At 35.3% G+C, this 22,867-nt stretch overlaps 1 protein-coding gene across 1 annotated transcript in view; it reads left to right on the top strand.

Annotated features, from left to right (window-relative positions):
- LOC149807063 (mutS protein homolog 5-like) overlaps positions 1-22,867 on the top strand; it is a 163,226-nt gene that overhangs the window by 59,509 nt on the left and 80,850 nt on the right. The window contains exons 8-9 of the mRNA XM_089961387.1: positions 8,546-8,634; positions 14,017-14,062. Coding sequence (XP_089817513.1) covers positions 8,546-8,634; positions 14,017-14,062 — 135 coding nt within the window. The remainder of the gene's footprint in view (positions 1-8,545; positions 8,635-14,016; positions 14,063-22,867) is intronic.

The raw sequence follows: 22,867 nt of genomic DNA, 5'->3' as shown, positions 1-22,867 counted from the left end.
ATGTATTTACAAATTGGGCTCTAAATGATTTTCTGGTCCAGATTTGCCCCAGAATCGATTTATATTTTGGATTGAATGACAGGATGACTTTGCTCAATCTTCAAAGATGTTCTGACTTTAGTTTTCTTGTTGCTGGATTTGTAAGGTCACTGACTGCTCTACAATAATCATCCAAGTTACATTGATCCCATTGAGGATGTTCCGACCTGGACTTAATATGTATTTTGGAGTCTCGTCCTCAAATTGTCTTTCTCTTCTTGGCTCAGATCCAAAAACGTGCTGGCATGTTTCACTACTGTAAATAAAGAAAGTGTGTGTGTGTGTGTGTGACTTGGATTTTTAACGTAGCTTTAACAATTTTTCAGTCATATCGCTATGCTGTCTGCAGTGTGGCAGTTTATCGTGATGTCTAGCATTGGGGCATCATGCTGCAGACATGTAGCATGATGTCCCACTCAGTTACATTATCCTGACAACAGGCCAACCAGTCCTAGCACTAACCTATTAATGCTAAGTGCCAAGTGAGGCAGCTGTTAGTACCATTTTTGTAAATCTTTGATATGACTCGGCCGGGGATCAAACCCACATCCGAGGCAGACGCTCTAAGCACTTGGCCATCAGAGCGGTAAAAAATAAAGAAAGAAAGAAAAAGAAAATATAAAGATTGATTTAGATTTGAAATAAATGAAAAAAATACATTGTGAATTTATGGTTTTTTGAATAATTTATCCCCAATTTAATTATTTTCTAATATGTTCTTAATATATATTTTATCCACTGTAGGGATTGATTTTTATTTATGTGCATGAAAACTTCAAACATTTATGAAATACAAACGATGCATACCTTTTGAAGATACAGTGTAAACTCAGGACCTTTACTACTCACCTGCACATGTTTGTTTAAATTCTGATATTCATGCATTCTTAAATTTGTAATATTTTTTAGTCAGAGGTTTCTTAGCATTTGGGGAAAGTATACATTTCAGTCTTTTGCCATGAATTGAACAACATATGTGAGAGCTGCCCTTAAATATTCCTGTCAAAACATCTTGAAAAATACAATAAAAATTGAACATGACAAAAATTCAAACCACTTACTCTTAAACTAGTATATTTGCCAAAAATATCTTAGTGTTGGTCTCCATCTTATCTCACTCTGTGAAAGGTCTGCCAATTTTCATCAAAGGGCCAGAAGACATTGTGACCACCTGTTATTCCTTTATTACTTGCAACACCTCAAAAAACATTCCACATTTGAAAGATTCTATGCAGTAGATGGTTTTTAAAATGGTATTTTTGGCCTACCACCAGTAGCATTACATGTTTGTGGCTGAGTCTTAGAATGAAAGGGTGTTGCATACTGTAAATCGAGCAATTGCATCCTGTGGCCAAGAGGTCACATTTGGCGCATGACCTGGTTTTATCCGGTTACATTTTAAAAATCACTATCTGGCCCTGGAAGAAGTTGCAAATGCCTGCTGCAATTTCACTATTTATTGTTGTGTACCAACTTTGGGGGGATTTCAAGACCCAGCTCTTTAAATTTCCCTTATGATTTGAAATAAGGGGGAAGTTTTCTTAATGTAGGGGAGATCTGATGAAGTAAGCAAGGTAGGCCTTGACAAAATTATGTACAGTATTTGTGAATTCATTTGATTTTTCGGCATGATATTATAGAAATTATTGCATCTATAATTGACCTAAGACTCCAATAATGATTTATCAGTGGAAACTAATTTACCTTATCACTTCTTTCTGTCCAAACTGTAGTACCTTTTCATATCTCTGTGGAAACTGTTGCCCCTTATCCAATTCACAAATTTAAGTAATGATAATAATATCTCTATTTTTGATGCAAAACCACAAAAATTGATACCCACAGATAAATGCATTCACAGTACCAAAAACTGGGTCATGTTCCATGTTTAATAATAATAATAATAATAATAATAATAATAATAATAATAATAATAATAATAATTCTTTATTTAAATAGGGTAGCCCAGTAAGAATGCATATGTATCTAGTCTCCCTTGAGGCCCGTTGGCATTTTCTAACAGTCTGCATGCATGAATCTTACTAATAAAATGTTTAGAAAATGTATATTCACAACATTCAAAGAGAAATGATCAGGTGATGCAACTTAACATTACTTTGGACATATCAGTTATACTGAAACAAAAGACAGATTAGCATGCACAGATGCACGACAGTTGAGTAGAGACAGGAGACTTTACCAGATATAGTGACATATAGAAATTAGTTAAATATTGTTTCAAGTATTTGAGGTATATTTCTTTACAACTTGCAATAGAAGTGGCTGATCTAACAGATGTGGGGAAAAACTTCCATATATTTGTTTCAGAATATTTAAGACAACATCAGTATTGTTTGGTCTTGGTGCTTTGGTTAGTTCAAGTGGCAATGTAAGATTGACCATAAAGAATATTTCCCATATTACAGTTTATACATTTATAGACAAGTTCTGTCTTTTCAAAGTTTATTCTGTTATTTATTTGAAGCCATTTCAGTTAATGGAAAATAGTCTTGGACAGTGTGTCGAAAGGAGCATCCAGAATTAGGCGAGCTACTCTCTTTTGTATCTTGTTAATTCTTTCTAACTGTCTCTTGGGTCAGTTTCCCCATATTGTTAAACAATAGTCAATACCTGGGAAATTGTAGGCATTGTAGTACATTTTGCTAGCTTGTATGGGAATGTATTTCTTAATTTTAGCACATAGAGTTATTTTGCTTGATAGAGCTCCACAGACATAGCCAATATGTTTGTCCCACTGGAAGTCATTTTCAACCATCACTCCTAAGAGTTTTTCTTCAACAAAATTTTCAATGAATTGCCTAATTATTATCAGATTTAGCAGTTTCTCAGAAGTGGAATGTTTCTTTGATGAGACTACTACCATACTTTTTGTTTTTGTTTCATTTATAACCATTTTATTTGTTTTGACCACATCTCAATATTTCTTTTATCAGAATCTAGAAGAGCTTCAACAGTAATCACATCACTACATAAAGCTGTTATAGTTGCATCAAATAAGTCTGTGTTTCAGTGCTTTGTCTACAGAGAAAGGTCATTTATGAAAAAAAAAGAAAAAAAAAGAAACAATCAGTGAGCCTAAAGTAGACTCCTGGGTAACACCATGATTAATTTACATTGAGATAGATTGAATAATTCCATTAGTGTTTTTTTGCACTCCATTGCATAGATAGGATGAGAACTAGTTTAAGGCATTAGTATACAGTTTATAGCATTGTTAACTTAGTTGAGAGAACACCATGATTGACTAAATCAAAAACTACTTGAAGTCTAGAAGTAATAGGCTTATTAGATTCCCTTTGTTGTTGAAACAGGGTTAAGCAAATAATGTAGCTTGATCTTCAGGATAAGGCATATTTATAGTTGTGCTAATGGTACTTTCATAGGTGCTTGTCTTGGTGCAAGTTAGTTTGTTCCAAATAGAGGGAGTTGGACAAATTTATTGTGACGACAGTCACAGTAGTAATTCTGATGTCCCTTATAGGCTAGGGTATTTAGAATAGGTTTGGTGACCTGTATGTCACAAGAGTTGACTAAAGGATGCAGAGGAATGTTAATGGCTCAGTGGTTAATGTGCCAGACTCAAAACAAAAAGGGTGCAGGTTTGAATCTTACCATTGGGTCAGTCCAGGTCACTGATTGTGGTGTGTCCTTGGGCAAGTCACTTCACTCCAATTGCCTCATCACCAAATAATGTACTCTTGTTATATAGCACAAAACCAATTAACAAAATATCATATTTCAGTAAACCTCTGTTTTTACTTGCCATCAGCCAGCCTATCTACTGCTGTGATAGCACTCAATGCCACATGCTTACTATTCTTCCAGAACTTCTTCAAAACTGTTTATGTAAGAGTAGCTATCAGTGTTTGTACTAAAGGAAAACTATTGACAAATGGTTAAATTATAGATTGGACTTAGGGGTAGGGTGAGTACTGAAAGACATCTGTGAGGATAAATAGACCTGATCTCAGCTATACAATGCTGTTCATACGTATTAAAAACATGCTGACCAAGGGTTTTTGTGATAATAGCAAATAAAGTGGTTAATTGGATCTTTGGAAGCTATCCTGTGCATAAAACAACTAATGTATTCAGTCCTGTAAACCTGATTATTCATAGTATTATGAGGGATCTTGTTTATGATTGTGAATTTAGTCACCAATTTGTACAACTTTATCAGAGAGCAAAAGTGCAATATTTCCATTATCATGAATACATAAATATTATAAATTTAACATAATGATAAAAAAAGGATAAATTCAATTTTTAATTCTGTTCCAGTATTATAGATATAGATCAGTTGTATTACACAAAAAAATATCATTTTAAAAATACTATTTGCAGGAAAAAAATTGATAAACCTTGTTTTGCTGAGGCTATTTTATTATAAGAAATAAAATTATTGAATTATAACAAAAAAGTACTGTAAATAAGTGAACTTAAAATTGTAGAGAATTTAGTATGCAAACGAGGTGTTGTTCAAACCTTTTTGTCCTTGAAGTTTTGCCATGAAAATATATTTATGATGTTTACTCACACAGACAGGTTGAGTATAGGTTTAGGTGTTGGTTTAATATCCCTTATTGTTAACAGGCATTTGTGTTATGTGTGATTTGATACTGCAATTATTTGATACTAGGCAATGGATTACTCAATTTTGTAAAAAAATAATTTTTATAATTCACTGGAATGAATGATCATTCATATTGTTTCACTGATGGAACTATTTTTTTTGGTAAGATCATACTTACCTCCCTTTCATTTTCAACTACTTTTTCCTGATCTATAAGTCCCTGTCCTGTCTATGGCATCATCAGTCAAAAATAATAATGGAAAAACTGAGTGCTGGTGAAACTGCAGTAAAACTATGACTGTCAGCTGTAACAAATGATATTGAAAATTTTCAAGATATTGATTTTCAAATTTCACATTGTTTATAATACTGAAAGACACAGAAAAACAAGAACTTGGGTTAATGAAAGAAATGCAAGGTAATGGATTATTGCAAACACTTTGAATAATGTTGAAATATTTCAAACAAAATCAACATAAATAAGTGCTGGATGTAAAACAGAATATTATACATTTCTATGGTTTTTCTTAGAGTAGAAAGTAAGCAAGTTTTTTAAAAAAGGTTTTACCTGCTTGAAAAAATAACCTTTAGTTTTCTTTTGTCACTCCAGTGCATAAAGAATTAAACTCATCAACAATGCTGCACATTGAATACTATACTGTTACTGAGTTCCTGGTATACTTAAATCAAAAAGCAAAGTACCTGAAAGAAACTCAAGTTAGCAAGCATTGGTTTCAGTTTCATATCTTTTAAAAGATGACAAAATTGAATACAGATCTGGAAAAAAAAAATTATGCATCATAATCTTAAAAATGAAACTTTAATCAACAAAGATTTTAAGTTGTCATTAGTCCGACTCATCCTACTTGTGCACAAAGAAACAGAATTTGATAAAATCCATAACTCTATTTCTCAGACTAAAAGAAACAAAGACCATATGCCATACCCAAAAAACCCTCAGAAAGATCCTCTAGGTCTTAAAAACAAAGCATGTGACCTGAAGGGATGAATGATAATAACAGTCCATTTTTCCTCTAAATAAATGTGGCAAACCCTAAACCTGGATAGTGCTGATGCAAAAATATACCCATGAAGATCAACAAGTTATATGGTATCATTAGTGAAAAGATGGCTGATGCAGGTCTTTTTCTCAGTGTTAAGTATATATTTCCTTACAGATAAATTCGAAATACTTATAGATCATATGTAAAGTTCTTGACATTTTAAAAGAAGTAACCTCATCAAAGTAATCCTTGAATTCAAAATATGTAAGATAGTCTTTCCTAACCTGAAACTGTCATCAGAACTTTAGCATAATATGAAGCGATACATTTCCAATAATGTAATAAATGCAGTAATAATGCATTATACCATTATCATGGCAGGTACATGGGAATAACTGTAAGAATGAAAAAAAGCTAAATCATCTGTAGTGTAAGCATGAACACCAGTATGTACATGTGACTGACAAATGTCAAGTGTTTACAATTTCTATTTATGGTGTTTAAAAACACATAATCCAGAAGCTAAATAATAAAGGTATTCTCCCAAATCAAATAATTTAAATATCAGTGTTATTAGTCTATGCTCTTAAAATAAGTAACAGAAAAGAGTGAAGACAGCAAGCTTTGTAAAATTTAACAAATAAATTATTTCCCTAGAATACAAAAGTGAAAAATGAGAAAAAAGAATGTAAGGTATTGCAAATTAAATCCAAAAATAATCCAAGAATTAAATACACAAGTCCTAGTAATTAAAAGTCCCGATTAAAACTCAGTTCAAGTCCTGAAGAGAACTAAAATTGAAGGTGATGACATGTCTGTTATGCCTGTGAAGTGCTGATGTGTCAGCTGTCTCTTGTTGAAATCACAGAAATATTATTCCAGGTTTGAATTCAGTATAAATTCCAATGAATTTCTTTATCCAAGAATTTTGTCAGAACACTTTTGTTAATCCAGAGAAAATAATCACTTGAATTCAGTAATTTGATTAAAATAAAATTGAGCCCAAACTGGTCAGCACATAATACAACTTAAAGTGCTATATATTAAAACACGACTGGTAAAATCCTCACAGTCACAAGGTAATATAGTTCTCTGCTTGACCTCAGTTCACAATTAGCATTTTCTAAAAACAACCATTACCTAATGGAAAATAACTTTATAGAGCGAACTAATGAGCCTTGTTTATTTACAACACAATAGCTACAAAATTCACTTAGGAGTCTCCAAAACTCTGACCCTGATCAACATATTTACTCCTTCTTTGTTTGCCTGAATAATAATCCTGATAATAAGCTCATACACATGGAGAATAATGAAGATATTATTAGCTGTTTACATAAATGAAATAAAAAAAGGTAAAAACTTCAAGTAAGTCAAACAGAAATGAACTAAATTTTGGACAAGGTTAAGTCCAGCAAAACAATGTTACACTACAATAATATGTAATGGAATTAAAAAAAATAAAACTAACGAACAAACAATTAAAATAAATAACCATAACAGTCAGGACATAAGAATAGCAACTGAATAAATAATTATGACAACTTGAACCCTAAGCAAATTAGGAATATTTCAAACAATTTGTCCAATGCACCAGCATTATCATCTGTCCTCCAGCCTGCCACAAGTAATATAGTCCCACCAGCAACCATTAGTTCTTTTGCAAGAGAATGACAATCAAATCCTTTCTATGAATTCTCTGTTGTTGTTTTTTTTTCCAACAAATCCAATGATCCATGACTGCAAATATGTATGTCTTCAAAACAGAAGTCAGTCTCAGTTGCTTTCACCAACTGCACAGTACATTAATGGTATACATGCAAAGGGCAACAGGAGTGTGTCTTCATTGAAGAGGAAATGAAGGCATATTATTTCAAGTGACACCAATAGTGATAAAATATGCTTGAAATGTACATTAAATCTTGTATACACGCTTAAACATTTTTTTTAATGTTCATATATTTTTGTCATTTTATCCAGAAATGGCTTCATTCTCATGTCTTTCACATTGGTTTAAATGTTCAAATATGGCATCTTGCCAGTTTTACTTTGGTTTAATGATTTTGAAAAATATTTTCTTATGCACTAATAAGAAAAGAATTACACGTCAGTAAATCTACTTGTTGGTTTTTCTTATTAATAAACCCAGCTATCCTACAAATTATAGTTTTGTAATGATGGTAATTATTGGTTCATTCATATTAGTCCAATGTGGAACTAATTTGGTGCACAGGTACACATAACACAGCAGCACATGTAAGGTAACAATCTGACAAGATAATAGATTTATGGATATTTGACATTTTACACTTGTCCTAGACATGTGGCTCTCAAAAAAGTTGCTCAGCCCTTTTTTTTCAGCATCACTTTAAATCCATGTCAAGGCACTGATTTTGATATCTTTTCTCATTATACATATGAGTGTAAAACCCTGCTGGCATGATTATTCAGAAACCACCTGGCCTCTGAAAAAATATTCAAAACATTTTAACGAGAAAGATGGGAACATTGACCAGGGATACCAAAAACATTATAAAGATGACTAGGTCAGGGTCAGGGTGTGTCTAATGTAAATTATCTAATTTGATTTCTGTACTTTCTAAATGAAATTTTTAAGTTTAACTATGCCTTGGAATGAAACTTTGACTGCAGTGAAGATGTGTTTTACAAACTCAAATCATATTTTGTCCTTTAACTTTTAAACACTGAAATATAAATTATACACAAGATGGTGCCTTAGTAGAATTCAAATGTGTGTTTCAAATACAGCTCTGGGTTGTGTATTTTTTTGTTTGGTATAATTATTTCATTTCCTCGGTTTTCATTTTGCTTCAGCTGTATAGTACTTGTTTAAAATAACCACTGAGTTAGCCATTTTAATTACCCTTTCTTTTTTTTTCATTTTAAGTGCATTGCAGATCTTCCAGAAGGAGTTTCACCCATCAGCCTACAAAGTTGGAACAAGTAGTAGTGTCCGGGAGGGTCTCAGCCTGTTTGGTAAATCCAAGCAAAATAATATATTGTACAGCAAAACCTGATTTTGCAAAAATGTACCACAAAAATGTAATGTCAAGCAACGTCATCTAACATTAATTTTTACAGTTTTCGTTTAATTTTCCTAGTGATATAGATATGACCCATATTTAAAGCATTAGTGCATGTTGTATTTCCTTGTGACTTTTCTTTAAATCATGAGTTTTCTGCCTTTTCTTTGGGTACTATATTTCTTCACTGATAAATCCAGGGAGAATTTAGCTATGTGGAAGAGCCTATGTAATGGCCTGTTTTACATACTCATTTTCAGGACAGGTTTATTAACACTGCTCTTCCTAAACTACTAGGAGGATTGCCATGACCCAAGGTGCTGTTGGTCTTTTTAGACTTCTTATGTTCAGTTGGTCCATAATGAAAATGATACTGATCTGATGTCCAGTATGGTGGGCAAGATGGCCATCTTGAAAATGTTGTTTTTGCAGCTCTTTAATGGTTGGTCATGTTGACATTGGGTTGTTAATGAAAGACTTGGTCTGATGTCTGGTTGGTCCTAAATGAAAATGGTGTCCCTTGGAAATCCAGTATGGGTGTTATGGTAGTTATTTTTTTGAAAATATTGTTATTACTACCCCTCCATAATATATGGTCTTGTTAACATCGGGTTTTCACTATAAGACTTACTGGGGTGTCTGGTTGGCCTGAATTAAATGGCACACATCAGACATTCAGTACAGTTGCCATAGTAGACAATTTTAAAATATATTTGCAAGCTTTCTCACATACCATCATTTGCTGAGACTATATTGATTTGAGGAACTGTCATGGTGAGAAAGATAATAGCCATCACGATGTGCAATTCAAAATTAACCCAGAGATTATTTCAAGGAAGTCTTTGAGCTACATGGGGTTTGAGCTGCAGTTCCTGAAACTGCTGGCAGTAATTAAGGTCTAAATGTAATTAACAAACTTTTCAGTTGAACACAATGTTTGCCTTTGCTGCATCAGGTTCTGATCACACTTCTAAATGCGAATTTTTCCAAATCAACAAAAGCAGTATAGATTTCCACGGTTTCCAGACCCCTAAGGTTACACTTCCCCCAAACACTTGTCACATAAATTCGATCATTGTTTTATACTTGTGCATGTTTATTGGGTATTGTGCATACTTTGAATAAATATACACATGCTTTTGCTTTGGTGCCTTTTCGAGGGAAGACAGGGCCCTTTTGAAATTTTGGAGAAACCACCCAACACTTGACCAGATCCAGCCCTGCAGTGACTATGATGGCTCAAAATATTGATATCACTACTCCTCTTGAAAGAATGCTGGCATTAATATGGGATGTTTGCTAAAACACCTTGCAATATGTAAATGGTCCTCATTCAGAATGGTTTAGATCTAACCAGCAGCATCTGCACAGTTATGAATAAGTTTGAAAATTCAAACCTACTTGATCTTAGGCTCAAGTCCATGATTGTTGCTTGTAGTTTTGTACGTTACTGAGCAAATGAACTAAATGACTTGTACATATTCAAATTAATTTTGACCAGATGTTTTGTTTTCAGTAAACATGTCGAAAGCCAGCAATTTTGACATAGATCGGCAGACTGGGCATCCTCAAGATCTGCCCCACCTCCAGCCTTGTTTTCAAGGGAAGGAAAGGAAACTATAGCTTGTTGTCTTTTGTGCTGAGAGGGAATTGCTGATCACTTTTGCCTGGAGAGATGACCAGCATGCTTGTCCTCTCTCCAATGAGCAGACATGAATGATTTATCTCAAATCAAAAGTCCCCTTTTCCCAGGAAGGAGATGAGACAAAATAATAAACACAGGATGATGAACTATTAATTTTGTGGATGCAGATGAGTTGCAGGAAGAACCTATCACACAAGGTCCTTCTCATCTATTGGCTTTGCCTTCTTTGCTCCACTCAATGGGTCAGATGATTAAGGAGAAAAAGGTGTGGACTTTTGACAAGGGGATAAATGTGGTTTACCACCTGCTTCCCCATATTTGTGTCCCAAGCCTTCAGTTTCATCAGAGGCTAGAAACTTCTTCACTTATGGAGGAACTGTCCATCACATAGTCCATGTTGGACCTTCTTTTTCTCCTCAGCAGTAGTGAGGAAGCTGCCTCAAATATTGTCTGAAGACCAGGGTGGGGCCTGACAGCAGAAGGGTTTTTCTGTTTCCTCATCTGTGATTTGGCCCTTGGTCTCAGCAAATAGCATCTGGATCCATTTGCCCATTTGGACCCTTAAGTCCCCCACCTTTGACTTTGGAATTTTAGTGGCAACCTGTGTCAGTCTCCCTATCTAGGCTCCTTGGCTTTGAAACTGATGGCACAGATACTAGTTAGCACATCCTTACCATGCTAATTTTGATCAAATGCCTCATTCTGTCTGTTTGAGGAAAAATCTGTTTCCGACTGTCTTGCAGAGACTGTTAGAGATCATGGTCAAGACATTGAGACACAAGCTTTCCATGCCTATAGCACTTTGTCTAAAGCTCCTTCACTTCTGTTTGGTTGTGGCCTTGGAGACATTCAAGTTTTGTTGGTTTTGCTAGATCACAGTAAAAGCGTTTTGCATGCTGTTCACTTGGTGTGAACTGGAGACCTCACAAGGACCCTTATCTGCTTGGATCTCCTTAGGATCCAGATTTCATCACCATCTGAGTTGCTGAAGCAATTAGGACACATTTCTGGCTGGAGTTCCAATTTATGTTCTGGATCCTTACTGCTTCCATTATGCAGTCATCTCAGATTCAGGCCAAGGGACTGTGCAAGAGCCCAAGTGAGAGTAGTCCAGCAGGGCCTGTGGACTCGGGGGGGGGGGGGGGGAAAGCTTCTCTTCACATCAACAATTTTGAAATGTGGGTTTTTCCAGTATTTCAAGGGTGCATCAACTACGTCAGATATCACTGCATCATGGTCACTACAGACAAAACATTGGTCAGTGCATATCTCAGACACCAAGGGGACACTCACCCCTTCACTCTGCTTGGATATTTAAAACCATATCCATCATACAGCTTTAGAGGAGATCACTTTCAGTAATCAGTACATTAGGAGCAGATTTGATCCTATCTGCCTCACTTTAACTGCAGTTAAAAATTATCCTTTTCGCTTCAGATAAAAATAATGCTCAATAGGCACCATTAAGGGTTTTAAAGCAGCCTTCTCTACAGTATTACTCTTAAGATCTCCATGGGCTCTACTGTAGGTTGGATTTGTATCTTTGCAAATTGATTGGGTACTTTGAGCTCCAGAGACCAGTCTCTCACTTGATAATGTTGAGGTGGAATCTCAGATGTTACCTTAGGTTACATTCTCAACCTCATGAATTTCTGTATGAAGCATCCTTTGTGAACCTTACCTGTAAATCAGTCTTCTGTCCCTACCATCCAGGAGGAGAAGGAGTGAAATTCATACTTTGTGTGATCAGGTTGTTTATGTTTCTTTTGTACCACATAACTATGATTCAGTCCTTCTTTGCTGCCAGTAAAGGTTTCAAAAATTTTGAAAACTTCTACCAGATACCTGTCAGTCGTCTGACTTCCTTTTCCTCACAGTCATATGTGGATGCTTATTTAGAAGCAGAGCTTGAGCTTTGTAAGTAACATTTTGATCGTAAAATTTGTGAAATCTATTCAAGGTTGCCACTGAACACGTGTCATCTGGCATCTTTGTTAGCTCCTATTTCTATTGAAATTGCCAAATTCAGTCGTTATCTGTACTGGTGATGATCAAGATAGACTCCTTTGCCCAGGTAGATATTTGCAATTCTATTTAAATGAAAAGAAAAATGTAAAGTTAAAAGTAACCATCTTTTCTTCCCTTTACAATGTACTTCTAATATTTGGCAGTCACCATCTTGGTAAAAAATTATTCAGACTTTTAAAAATGTTTATTAATCTCCCACTGAAATATATGTCTCTTTCATGAAAATCAAAGCCTTTGAATTAAGGGCTATAGTTGCATCTTGGTCCGTTTTGAATGATTCTTGTTTGGATAATCTTTTTATGAGAGCCATTTTCTGGTGTTCTCTCTCCCCTTTTTAGTCATTTTACCTTTGATAAATGGAACACTAGCAGTAGAGCATCCTACTGACAACAATGGTAAGTTTAACTTACAGCTTATTTCAGGCCATCTGCCTCCCATCAGGCTGGCAAAATCAGCAATTGCTGCTGTTAAAATATACTTTTTGTGCAGGGTAAAACTAATTTAAATTATTTAATACTTACCTGTTATTATTGCATGTTTCTCTTCTTCTTTCTCACTCAGATGTCCAACATACACTAAGCAAGACAATTGCCAGAAGTAGACTAGGATGAAAGACTGGGATCATTTTTTAAGCTCTAATAGTCATAGACCAGAAGGGCTTATAGGATGCTCTGTCATCTATCATCATTTATCGATCATCCTTTTGTCCATTAACACAAGTTTGTTATCGCTACTCCTCCTATACTACTTGAAAGATTGGCATGAGACTCAACATGTCTTCATTTCATGGTCTGATTGGTCCTAAATGAAAAGGGTGCTGCTCAGACATCCAATATGGCCACCATGAATGCATCATGAAAATCTTGTTATTGCTACTCCTCCAGAATGGATGGTCATATCAACATGGGGTTTTCACTAAATGACTTTTTACAATGGGTCTTAAATGGAAATGATGCTGATCTTACATCCATTATGTCCATTGCTACTTGTGCTACATGGATGATCATCTTGAAATGGGGTTTCCAATAAAAGGCTTCTTATCATGGCTAGCTGGCCTTAAATGAAAATGGTGCAGATCTGATGTCCAATATGGCCACATCGGAAGCCATCTTAACAATTTTAACATAGAGTTATATTAGTGGGTTTTTCACCAGAAGACTTCTTATGATGCTAGTCTTAAATGAAAATGTAACCTATGTGGCACCTAATGTTGCCACCATGGCTGCCTCTTGTGCATTTCAGTATGGCTTATAACGTCTAGTTGGTCCTAAATGAAAATGGTACTAAGCTGTCATCCAGTATTTGTACCACAGCAGTTAATTTGACAATTTTGTTATCACTGAAGAATATCAGAGATGGTTTCAACGCATGACAGGTAAAATGAAGAAATTGCCTATCCTGAATTCCTTGATATTATTTTCACTGAGCATTGGTCCCTTTGAGAGACTTGTGTTAATTCGAATCCTCCAGTTACTAATTGGAGGAGGGAATAATGCCTTAGACAGACACAGAGTAAAGATATAGCAGGTAGTAATGGATAATTCAAATTGTTTCACCCTTGGTAAGCTACATTTTGGGTAAGTTTTGTGTTATGGTAATTGATTCACAAGCTGGGAGAGGGACATTTGTATGACTATTTTGTGAATGTTTTTTCTTCTTCAGGTATTCTGAACAGATGTAAATGTCAGAATGGTAGCAAACTGTTGAGGTAAGACAGACTCCATATATTTTATAATTTAAAAAAGTTATTTTTTAGAAATCTTGAGCAATCTCACATTTCAATTAGAGAACAAAGATCCACCATGAAGTCATGTGTGTGTGTGTGTAACCGTGATAACTAAATCATTAGCTAACATTAGTAATGGATGAAAAAGGTTCTCTTCATTGTTTAATGCTGTTGATAAGAAGATACAGTAAAACCTTGGATTGCAAGTATTGTGGTCTGCGAGTGTTTTGCAAGATGAGCAAAACTTTTTACTTAATTTTAACTGATAAATGAGCGAGGTCTTGCAATACGAGTGTACGTATACGCTTTGTCAAGCGTCACATGATCACAACTGAGCCGATGGTTCTTCTCTCTCTCTCGCTGCAGGATTGTGGGTAATCGTCTCCCATGCTTGGTCTCAGTCAGCATGCCTCACGCGTATGGTCAACACTCGTGTGAGCGTATACTGTTTACTATAGTATTGTCACCACGTGTGTGTGCATAAAGCATTTTTTTATTTTGTGTCCAAGTGTAGTGACTGTTCTTTAGTAACTTTACTGCAACAGTGGCCACCATGAAGAAAAAGGTTGAAAAGGAAGACGGTAAGAAGAAGGAGATGATTCCATTAGTGACATTGAACTCAGCCAAGTCATACCAAAGACTTACAAAAATGGTACTAACAGCTGCCTCGCTTGGCACTCAGAATTAAGAGGTTAGCGTTAGGACTGGTCGGCCTGGTGTCAGGATAATGTGACTGGGTGGGACATCATGCTACATGTCTGTGGCATGATGCCCCAGTGCTAGACATCACTATAAACTGTCACACTGCAGACATTGTAGCGATATGACTGAAAAATTGTTAAAGCTATGTTGAAAATCCAAATCACACACACTCACATCTTTTGTATCAAATAAGAGAGGTTGAGTAAAATAAAAGTCAAAAGACATGCAAATCATACATGCATAAGATCTAGCAAACCTGGTTATAAATTGGTTGAACTCATTCCAATTGATCAATTGAACACAGTTATAAATATTATTGTGTATGTAATATAATTAAACTACCCTAAGTTAACCTACTCATTCATAAATGTGATCAAAGATAACAAGGCAGCCAAGTGAAATGAATACTTTGTCGATTATTGTGGAGAAGGAAGTTTCAGAGAATTCCTGAGTTGGTACTTTGAGTTATTCTCAAGGATGATAACTATCACTAATATTTGCAATGAAATCATGGCATCATTATTTTACTAATTGAGCAATAGAAAAATTTAGTTTTGAGGTAGACGATTGTTTCATGAAATAAATGTTGCTAGTTTTTAGAAAAAGGAATCTTGTTTTCTGGTGTATTAGTAGTTAGTCTGGTCTTTGTTTCATAGGTGCCCTGTATTAAATATATTTTGTAGCCATATATGAAGCAGGAAACCAGACTAATCAACAACAAGAAAGCAGTGATGTAACACGTGTTCTCGTGTATATGTGAATGTAGTCTGAAACTGGTTGGAATGATAATATTAATCTTTCAGATGTTGGGCATCTTGAAAACAAATATAATTTATACAGAATAACGAATAACTTCATTATAAAACAAGTTACTAACCATTAAACGGTACATTTACCCCACACGCCCCACACTCCTACTGCAGTTTTCTCTATTATGCAGTTTTCTCTATTATTATTATTATCATGTGCAATGCATGTTCAGCCATTTAACAACAGCAGCAGCAAGGTGCAGAGCCAGCAGTCCACTGGGGAACTATGTATTTTAACAGTTTTTCATAATGTATGACATGGTCTGAAGAGCTCCACAGTAGCAGGAAGAGTTAGTGGCCTGTCCCCATCGGACAAGGTTGACTGCACAATGACCCTGTCCTGTCTGAAAGTGGTTCAGTGTGGTCCACAGATGACATGGAAGGTTGAAGCCAGGAGGGCATACAGATGGCTCAGCTATGAGGGAGCAGTTTACAACTTCTGTTAAAGACCCCTCTACACTCTATGCTGAAATAGCTGTCATATCCTCTGGCAGTGGACCTAACCAGATTGGGCATCTCAGATTTAAGCAGACTGCTGGCTGTGAGGTGATGTCCATGTACAGTGGAAGTTTCTCACTGGCATAGACCTTAGCCAACACTTTTGTGGTTGCTTCCTTTCAATGAAGATGTGGAGGAGGAATGTTGCTGAGTACCATTAGCCATGATAAAGGTGTAGGATGTAGTGTTCCAGAGATTATGCATATTGTTGTGCTGAACTGGACATCAATTAACTTAGTGTGAGATGATTGAGCCCAGACAGGAGTGCAGTATTTGGCTGTCAAATAACAGAGGGCCTTTGCTGATGTCTTGAGTGTCTGAACAATAGCGCCCCAGGTTGAGCCAGCCAGTTTGCAGAGTAGGTTGTTTCATGTGCTTTGTTTTGCTGCAGTTTTCTCACTGTCCAGCAGGGATGGGATCACTTATGTTTTGGGGGTCCCTTGGTAACTTGCAACCTTGTTTATTGTGTGATCTATATCTTTTTTACTTTGTTGTGTGCAGGTTATCAAGGGAGAGGTGTACATCACTATATCATTCCATGTACATCACTATATCATGCCATGTACATCACTGTACCATGCCTGTACATTACATTGTCATGCCATATGCATCACTTTATCATGCCATGTACATCACTGTACCATGCCTGTACATGACAATATCATGCCATGTACATCACAATATCATGCCATGTACATCATGATGCCATGTACATCACTATATCATGCCATGTACATCACTGTACCATGCCTGTACATCACATTGTCATGCCATGTGCATCACTTTATCATGCCATGTACATCACTGTACCATGCCTGTACATGACAATATCATGCCATGTACATCACAATATCATGCCATGTACATCATGATGCCATGTACATCACTATATCATGCCATGTACATCACTGTACCATGCCTGTACATCACAATATCATGCCATGTACATCACTTTATCATGCCATGTACATCACTATATCATGCCATGTACATAACTGTACCATGCCTGTACATGACAATATCATGCCATGTACATCACTTTATCATGCTGTGTACATCACCATATCATGCCGTGTATGTCAATATATCATCTCATGTATATCACTATATCTTTTTGTATCTAAGTAACCTGAAGAAACTGCATTTTGTTTAGTTGCTTTGGTTCTATTCTCTAGCTTTGCACACCATAGCATCTAACATCTACGGTCAGATTGGGTAGTTATAGCAACTGTTATTATGTAACAATACTCAGTCCAAGAAAAGTTACTCCCTACCATGGCCATCTCAATCACACATATAAGGATACGCCATGAAGGATACAATAAGCCTTATACATGTCATGAAGATGGTCAGTCATTGCAGGGAGTAACTTGAATGATATGAGGAACCCTTCTAGTTACTCCCCTCCCAGACCATCATATACACCTATATGGTTCCTTGGATCCTGCAAGCTGAATATCATCATTACTAATATCATTGTCTAGCCAAGATCAAGTAAACATCATTATGTCAAAATATTTCATTCTTCTTGTATTAAGTCTGTCTTATGAGTGATGTGATACAGAATCAACAACAGATTTTTTGTAGAATCTTTTATGTCAGAGATACTTCAATTTGTCGAAAGCAATAAGATTGTAACTGATGTCAGGATTAGATTAGATCTCCTGCTTATAATAGAGCATGACACAATAGATACATGGATATGTCTCATCGAAGATAGTTGAATATGTAATCACCAAAGTAGTAAAGTGTTTGCATTAATGGAAACAAATATATAATAGATGTACCCCAAAACAACATTATGTTTAGTATTCATTTAATTGAATGTCTACTTTTAAATTAACAGAAAGCTATAAGAATCCTATTCATTTTCATTTATATATTACAACAGTTAGAAAATGATAATAAAATCTTGACCAACAAGACATGAATGCAGACAAAAGATTAACCTTAAGGTACTAGGTCATCCAGGTTTTTACTTTGCATTGTTCATGATAAACAACTTACTGCTTTCTGTTAGATCACTATGCTGCATGCCGTTTACCATACTTGATGAGTTGTGTCTTCAAACATAACATTACTACCTGTATTCATTTATTCTTCATTGATTTATGCTTGTTTCTTACTTTCAAGGATTTATGAGTTTGAAAGTCTTGTTGCAAATTTTATTATTATTTGCCGGGTCTTACCTTCTGAGACAATATAATCTATCAGTATCACTGTCATAATGTTCATTTAGCTCCTTTGCAATGTCCATCATAATTTTGTTAATTTCCTCTCCAGTATTCCACAATATTCTAAGAGAAATGCAACATCTGTAAAGACAATTAGATCATTTAGTTTGCCTTTCAGATTTTTAAAATTAGTTTTGAGAGATCATTGTTGTCCCTAAGTTACTCCTTTTTGGTCCTCAGCTCTGCTGTAGCAATCTCAGAGGCCACTGATCTGCAGTATCTTGTGTTAGCCCTCAGATTGTCATTGCAAATGTTTCCCTTTTGTTATTTGAAAAACTCAAAGTGAATGTTTGAGGAAACGCCAGAACATCACTGCCTGTGTAACCATTGTTCTGTGATATTTTCATTATTCTTCAAATCTACATATCCACATTCCTATTAAATTGATATCCTCTAATATGTTTTTCTGAATTGTTACATTGTATTAGGTTAAAGAGTTTGATAATTTCTTTCCAGTTTTTTTATTAACAAGAGTATTATGTTCACATATTTGGACACTACTTGCTGAAAGTCAGTATCAAGATAGGCAGGATTAGTGTATAAATATCAATGGTACCATATAATAGTCCATATGTATAAGGTATTTGAAGATGCATAAACACATTTAGATCCATATCAGGCAATATAGACTGCAACTTTGAAACAACACCAATGGTTTTCTAAGGTTGCTCATTTCAAATCACTGATTAAATTTGAAATCATTAACACAACATTTGATCATTATAAGGATCATGTAAAGTTACAGCTACTACATGAATACACTGTCAAGTATAGTGATGCAAAATGTCTTGGTACGGTTAACTTAATTATTTTATGCTAGGCCATGTTTTAATGGAATTTCGAATTAAAAGTGATATTTCACTGAAATAAATTATGATAAATAATTTCACTGCCACATCAATTATAAGATGAGCATTCTTTGAAGCTTACTTGACTGTGTTGTTGACTGGCTGCCTCGCTTCAAAGCTGACTCAGTGCAAACCTAACAAGACACGAATGTTTTTGTTTTCCTTAATGTGATATTTGGAAGAATTATGTAACTATTTACATTTTCTGTGTGAATAATCACAAGATGTAGCAACACATAAATCAAGGTAAACCTCAGACATCACATTGGATTCAGTACTGCTACTTTAATCTGTTACAAAGACTTCACACATTACATCTTGATATCCAATACATTTAAGCATAAATTAAATAGAAAATTTGCTTGCAACAAAATAGTAATTTCATCTTGTGGGTGAAAAACTCGTCTTGCTTAGACAGTTGTACACAAATATGGTCATGTAAAATTTTTGGCATGAAGAAAATATGTAATTTTTCTTTAAAACCCTATCATATTACTTTTGTAGAACTACTATTACCTTGCAAATCAATGCCTCCCAGATTACAACTGTTTAGCTAAAAAGCTAAAAATTATCTGCCCTAGGTGGCAGTTAGAGTGATCTCCCCTTGACATTGGGATTGGCACCAATTCCTGTGAATGTTCAATACTGTGGTGGAGTTTACTTTGTATCCTAGGTGCCACTTTTAATTGGCAGTATTAGTTTATGTCTGTATCCCGCACAATGAGTTAAAGTGACACAAACCATTGAATGATTTCAAGTGAATTCTTCATTATGCAGGCAGTTTAACCAGTTAAATTTTAGCTTACATTAGATACAAGAAACACTGCAGCACAAAGGGGAAAAAATTGGACTTCAGTAGCACCAGAAATAGTGGAATTATTTAGATTAGAAAATAATGCAAGATGATGAGAATCAGCTACAAGGAGTAAAATGTTATCTGCAGACTGATGGAGAATTTTCTAGATCTTTTGAAGACTGGGCAAATGTTTGTGAAAATGAAGTTAGTTAGCATAATTCAACATATTTCTGAGTTTGCTTAAAGTGTTCTGTTAATGTTCAAATGTTAGGAAAGAATCATAAGGAAGAAAGGTACTTAAAAAGGGCAAAAAAAATATGCCTGTCTGTTTGCAGTTTTCACATGAGGTTAAAGGTTGCAAGAGACATGACAAGTGGAATTTCGGTCAACATAAAATAGAATTATTTGATGTGTTGAAGGTTCGAATAATTCAGTGTGAATTCCTAATGGATTTTAGGGATTATTAATGATACAAGGAGCAAATTGGTAAGTAAATCATTAATTTTACCTGTATGCCTGAATTTCATTTCTGATGTTGCATGAAATTTGTACCATTATGTACATAATTTTACTGAGAACATCTGTGACAAATTTCAGTTTAATTGAATGAATACAAAGCCAAAAAACTAATTTATTGCAAGTATCCCCCTCTTTAAAAATCAGCTAGTCAGGTGCTGTCAGTGAGTCTTAGGGATACAGGAACTGGTAAGGCTAACACTGTCTATGTGATCCTTCTGTATGTACGCTGTACTGGAATGCCTAGCTGTTGTCTCAGGGTTAAACATGTCAAAAGAGTTTAATCTTGAAAGGGAAGTATACTCCATCTATAAATTAAATTTTTTGTTCTTTCTTTCATTGACAACAAAGTTTCTGACTTTACAGTGTTATCACTTTGCTGTCTTCACACACATAGGTGCCCTTAGTGCATCACTGCATTGGTTGAAATGGTGTCCTTTCATATTGCCATAACTGTATTAATAAGTGCAGGTCAAGTGCATGATATAGAAAGCTCATTTAGTATTACTGTATAAATTCTGCTACATCCAGATACATACAGATATGTTTTCTGCCTCTGTGTGGGTTCGAGTCTAGGATTCGGCCAATGTCGGTATGTGAGAAAGCTTGCCAGTAGCTTCTCCTGGGTCGGTGGTTTTTCCCAGGGGTTTTCCAGGTTCTTCCTCCACCATTAATACTGGTTGCCATGCATAGACTATCATGTGCTGAAAAATGGCATTAAACCCCATAACAACAACAACAATATGTTTTCTGTATTATCTAATCTTTGCATCCACTTCATAGTTATATACTTTATGCTTTACTGATTTTACCTAAATAGAACATCACTATGTAAGTATCAATAATGTTTCTTCAGTGCCTTTTTTATGTGCAGGTATGGTGCATACTACAGAAAAGACATTTATAATGCTGTTGGGGTTTTTTTAAGACTAAAAATCTTCGTTTTGAGATCCCAAGGGGGTCAGTGCTGTTGACCAAAACAGTTGGTGTCATTGAATTGAGAATAAGCCACCTTTTTACATAAGCCCATTAAAACAATTGGAAATTCAAATCTGAATACAAACAGTCAACTTGTTCAGTTTTTTTCCAAAGCATTTAATACAGTTAAATTAAGAAAGATATCGTTGGTAGACATAGCATTGTCAGATATCAATGCCATACACATACATGTGTGCAAACACTAACGTTGTTGTTGTTGTTGTTGTGGGGTTTAACGCCATTTTTCAGCATGATAGGCTATACATGGCGGCCAGTATTAATGGTGGAGGAAGAACCCGGAAAACCCCGGAAAGAACCACCGACCCACGAGAAGCTACTGGCAAGCTTTCTCACATGCCCACATTGGCTGAATCTTAGACTCGAACCGCCGCAGACAGAGGTGAGATGGCAGTGATCCGTAACGAAGAGCGCTTTAGACCACTCGGCCACTCGCAAACACTAACGTAATCAAAACCACACTGATATTAAATTGAAACATACATCAAGTTTCCATCTTTAAAATCTATTGGATGGCAAAACATATGCTTAGTTTGATGCAGTCTTTGCTACTTTTAATAGTTCAATAGGGGGTTTGAAGATAATGGAAGTGTTCACTTTGCACTCACTAGAGACTGGATAGTCCTGTTGTCCAAACTCACCAGCTGGATTCTCTGAGTGAATCCTTGTCAGAACAGAGTTTTTCATGACAACCATGACTTGAGCATTGTCAGAACTGTATCTGATGCAGTTTGACCACAAGATAGGCTTGTCTCTATAGAAAAATGAATATTTGTTACATTTAGGACTGACCATTTCACTGGGGGAAGGTGGTAACATAATATTTTCATGTTTAATGGGGCCTTACAGGTAATACAGCTGTAATAATTGCCTTTGTCTAGTACAGGTGTTAACAATTTATCAACTCAACTAAACTGTGCAAACATGAGTGTGTCCTTATTTTTGTCTTTCAATCAATCTATTTCATCTCTAAAATCATCCTGAAAAGCATCATCATAGTGTCAGTAACAGTTGGCATTTTAACAAGATTAAGATAATGAATAATGGTAATGAAAATGTTTGGTTCACATGTCAGATATGCTACATATAGCTAGTGCTTCTATTTTGGTGGATGTTGTATACTGGTGTCAATATGTTTGCAATATGTCGAAGAACCAAATGTTCTCTAATTCTGATGTGCTTGACAAAGTAAATTTAGCTCCATCAGCCTGGAGTTTTGAAATTTATTTGTGCTAGGTTTTTCTGATAGTATATTGCTTCCAGAATCACACTTTAACACTATTCCAACAATAGAAATAATCGTGTTTTTCATTTTATATATATTATTATATTCAGTACAGTGACGTGAAGTATGTTCTTAGCACACCTCTTTCATATCAATTTCAGGT

The sequence above is a fragment of the Sinohyriopsis cumingii genome, chromosome 1, assembly GCF_028554795.1.
Source record: "Sinohyriopsis cumingii isolate HCF-2022 chromosome 1, ASM2855479v2, whole genome shotgun sequence".
Classification (NCBI taxonomy): Eukaryota; Metazoa; Mollusca; class Bivalvia; order Unionida; family Unionidae; genus Sinohyriopsis; species Sinohyriopsis cumingii.
The sequence above is the reverse complement of the archived record's forward strand: the minus strand, read 5'-3'. Positions and strand labels throughout refer to the sequence as shown.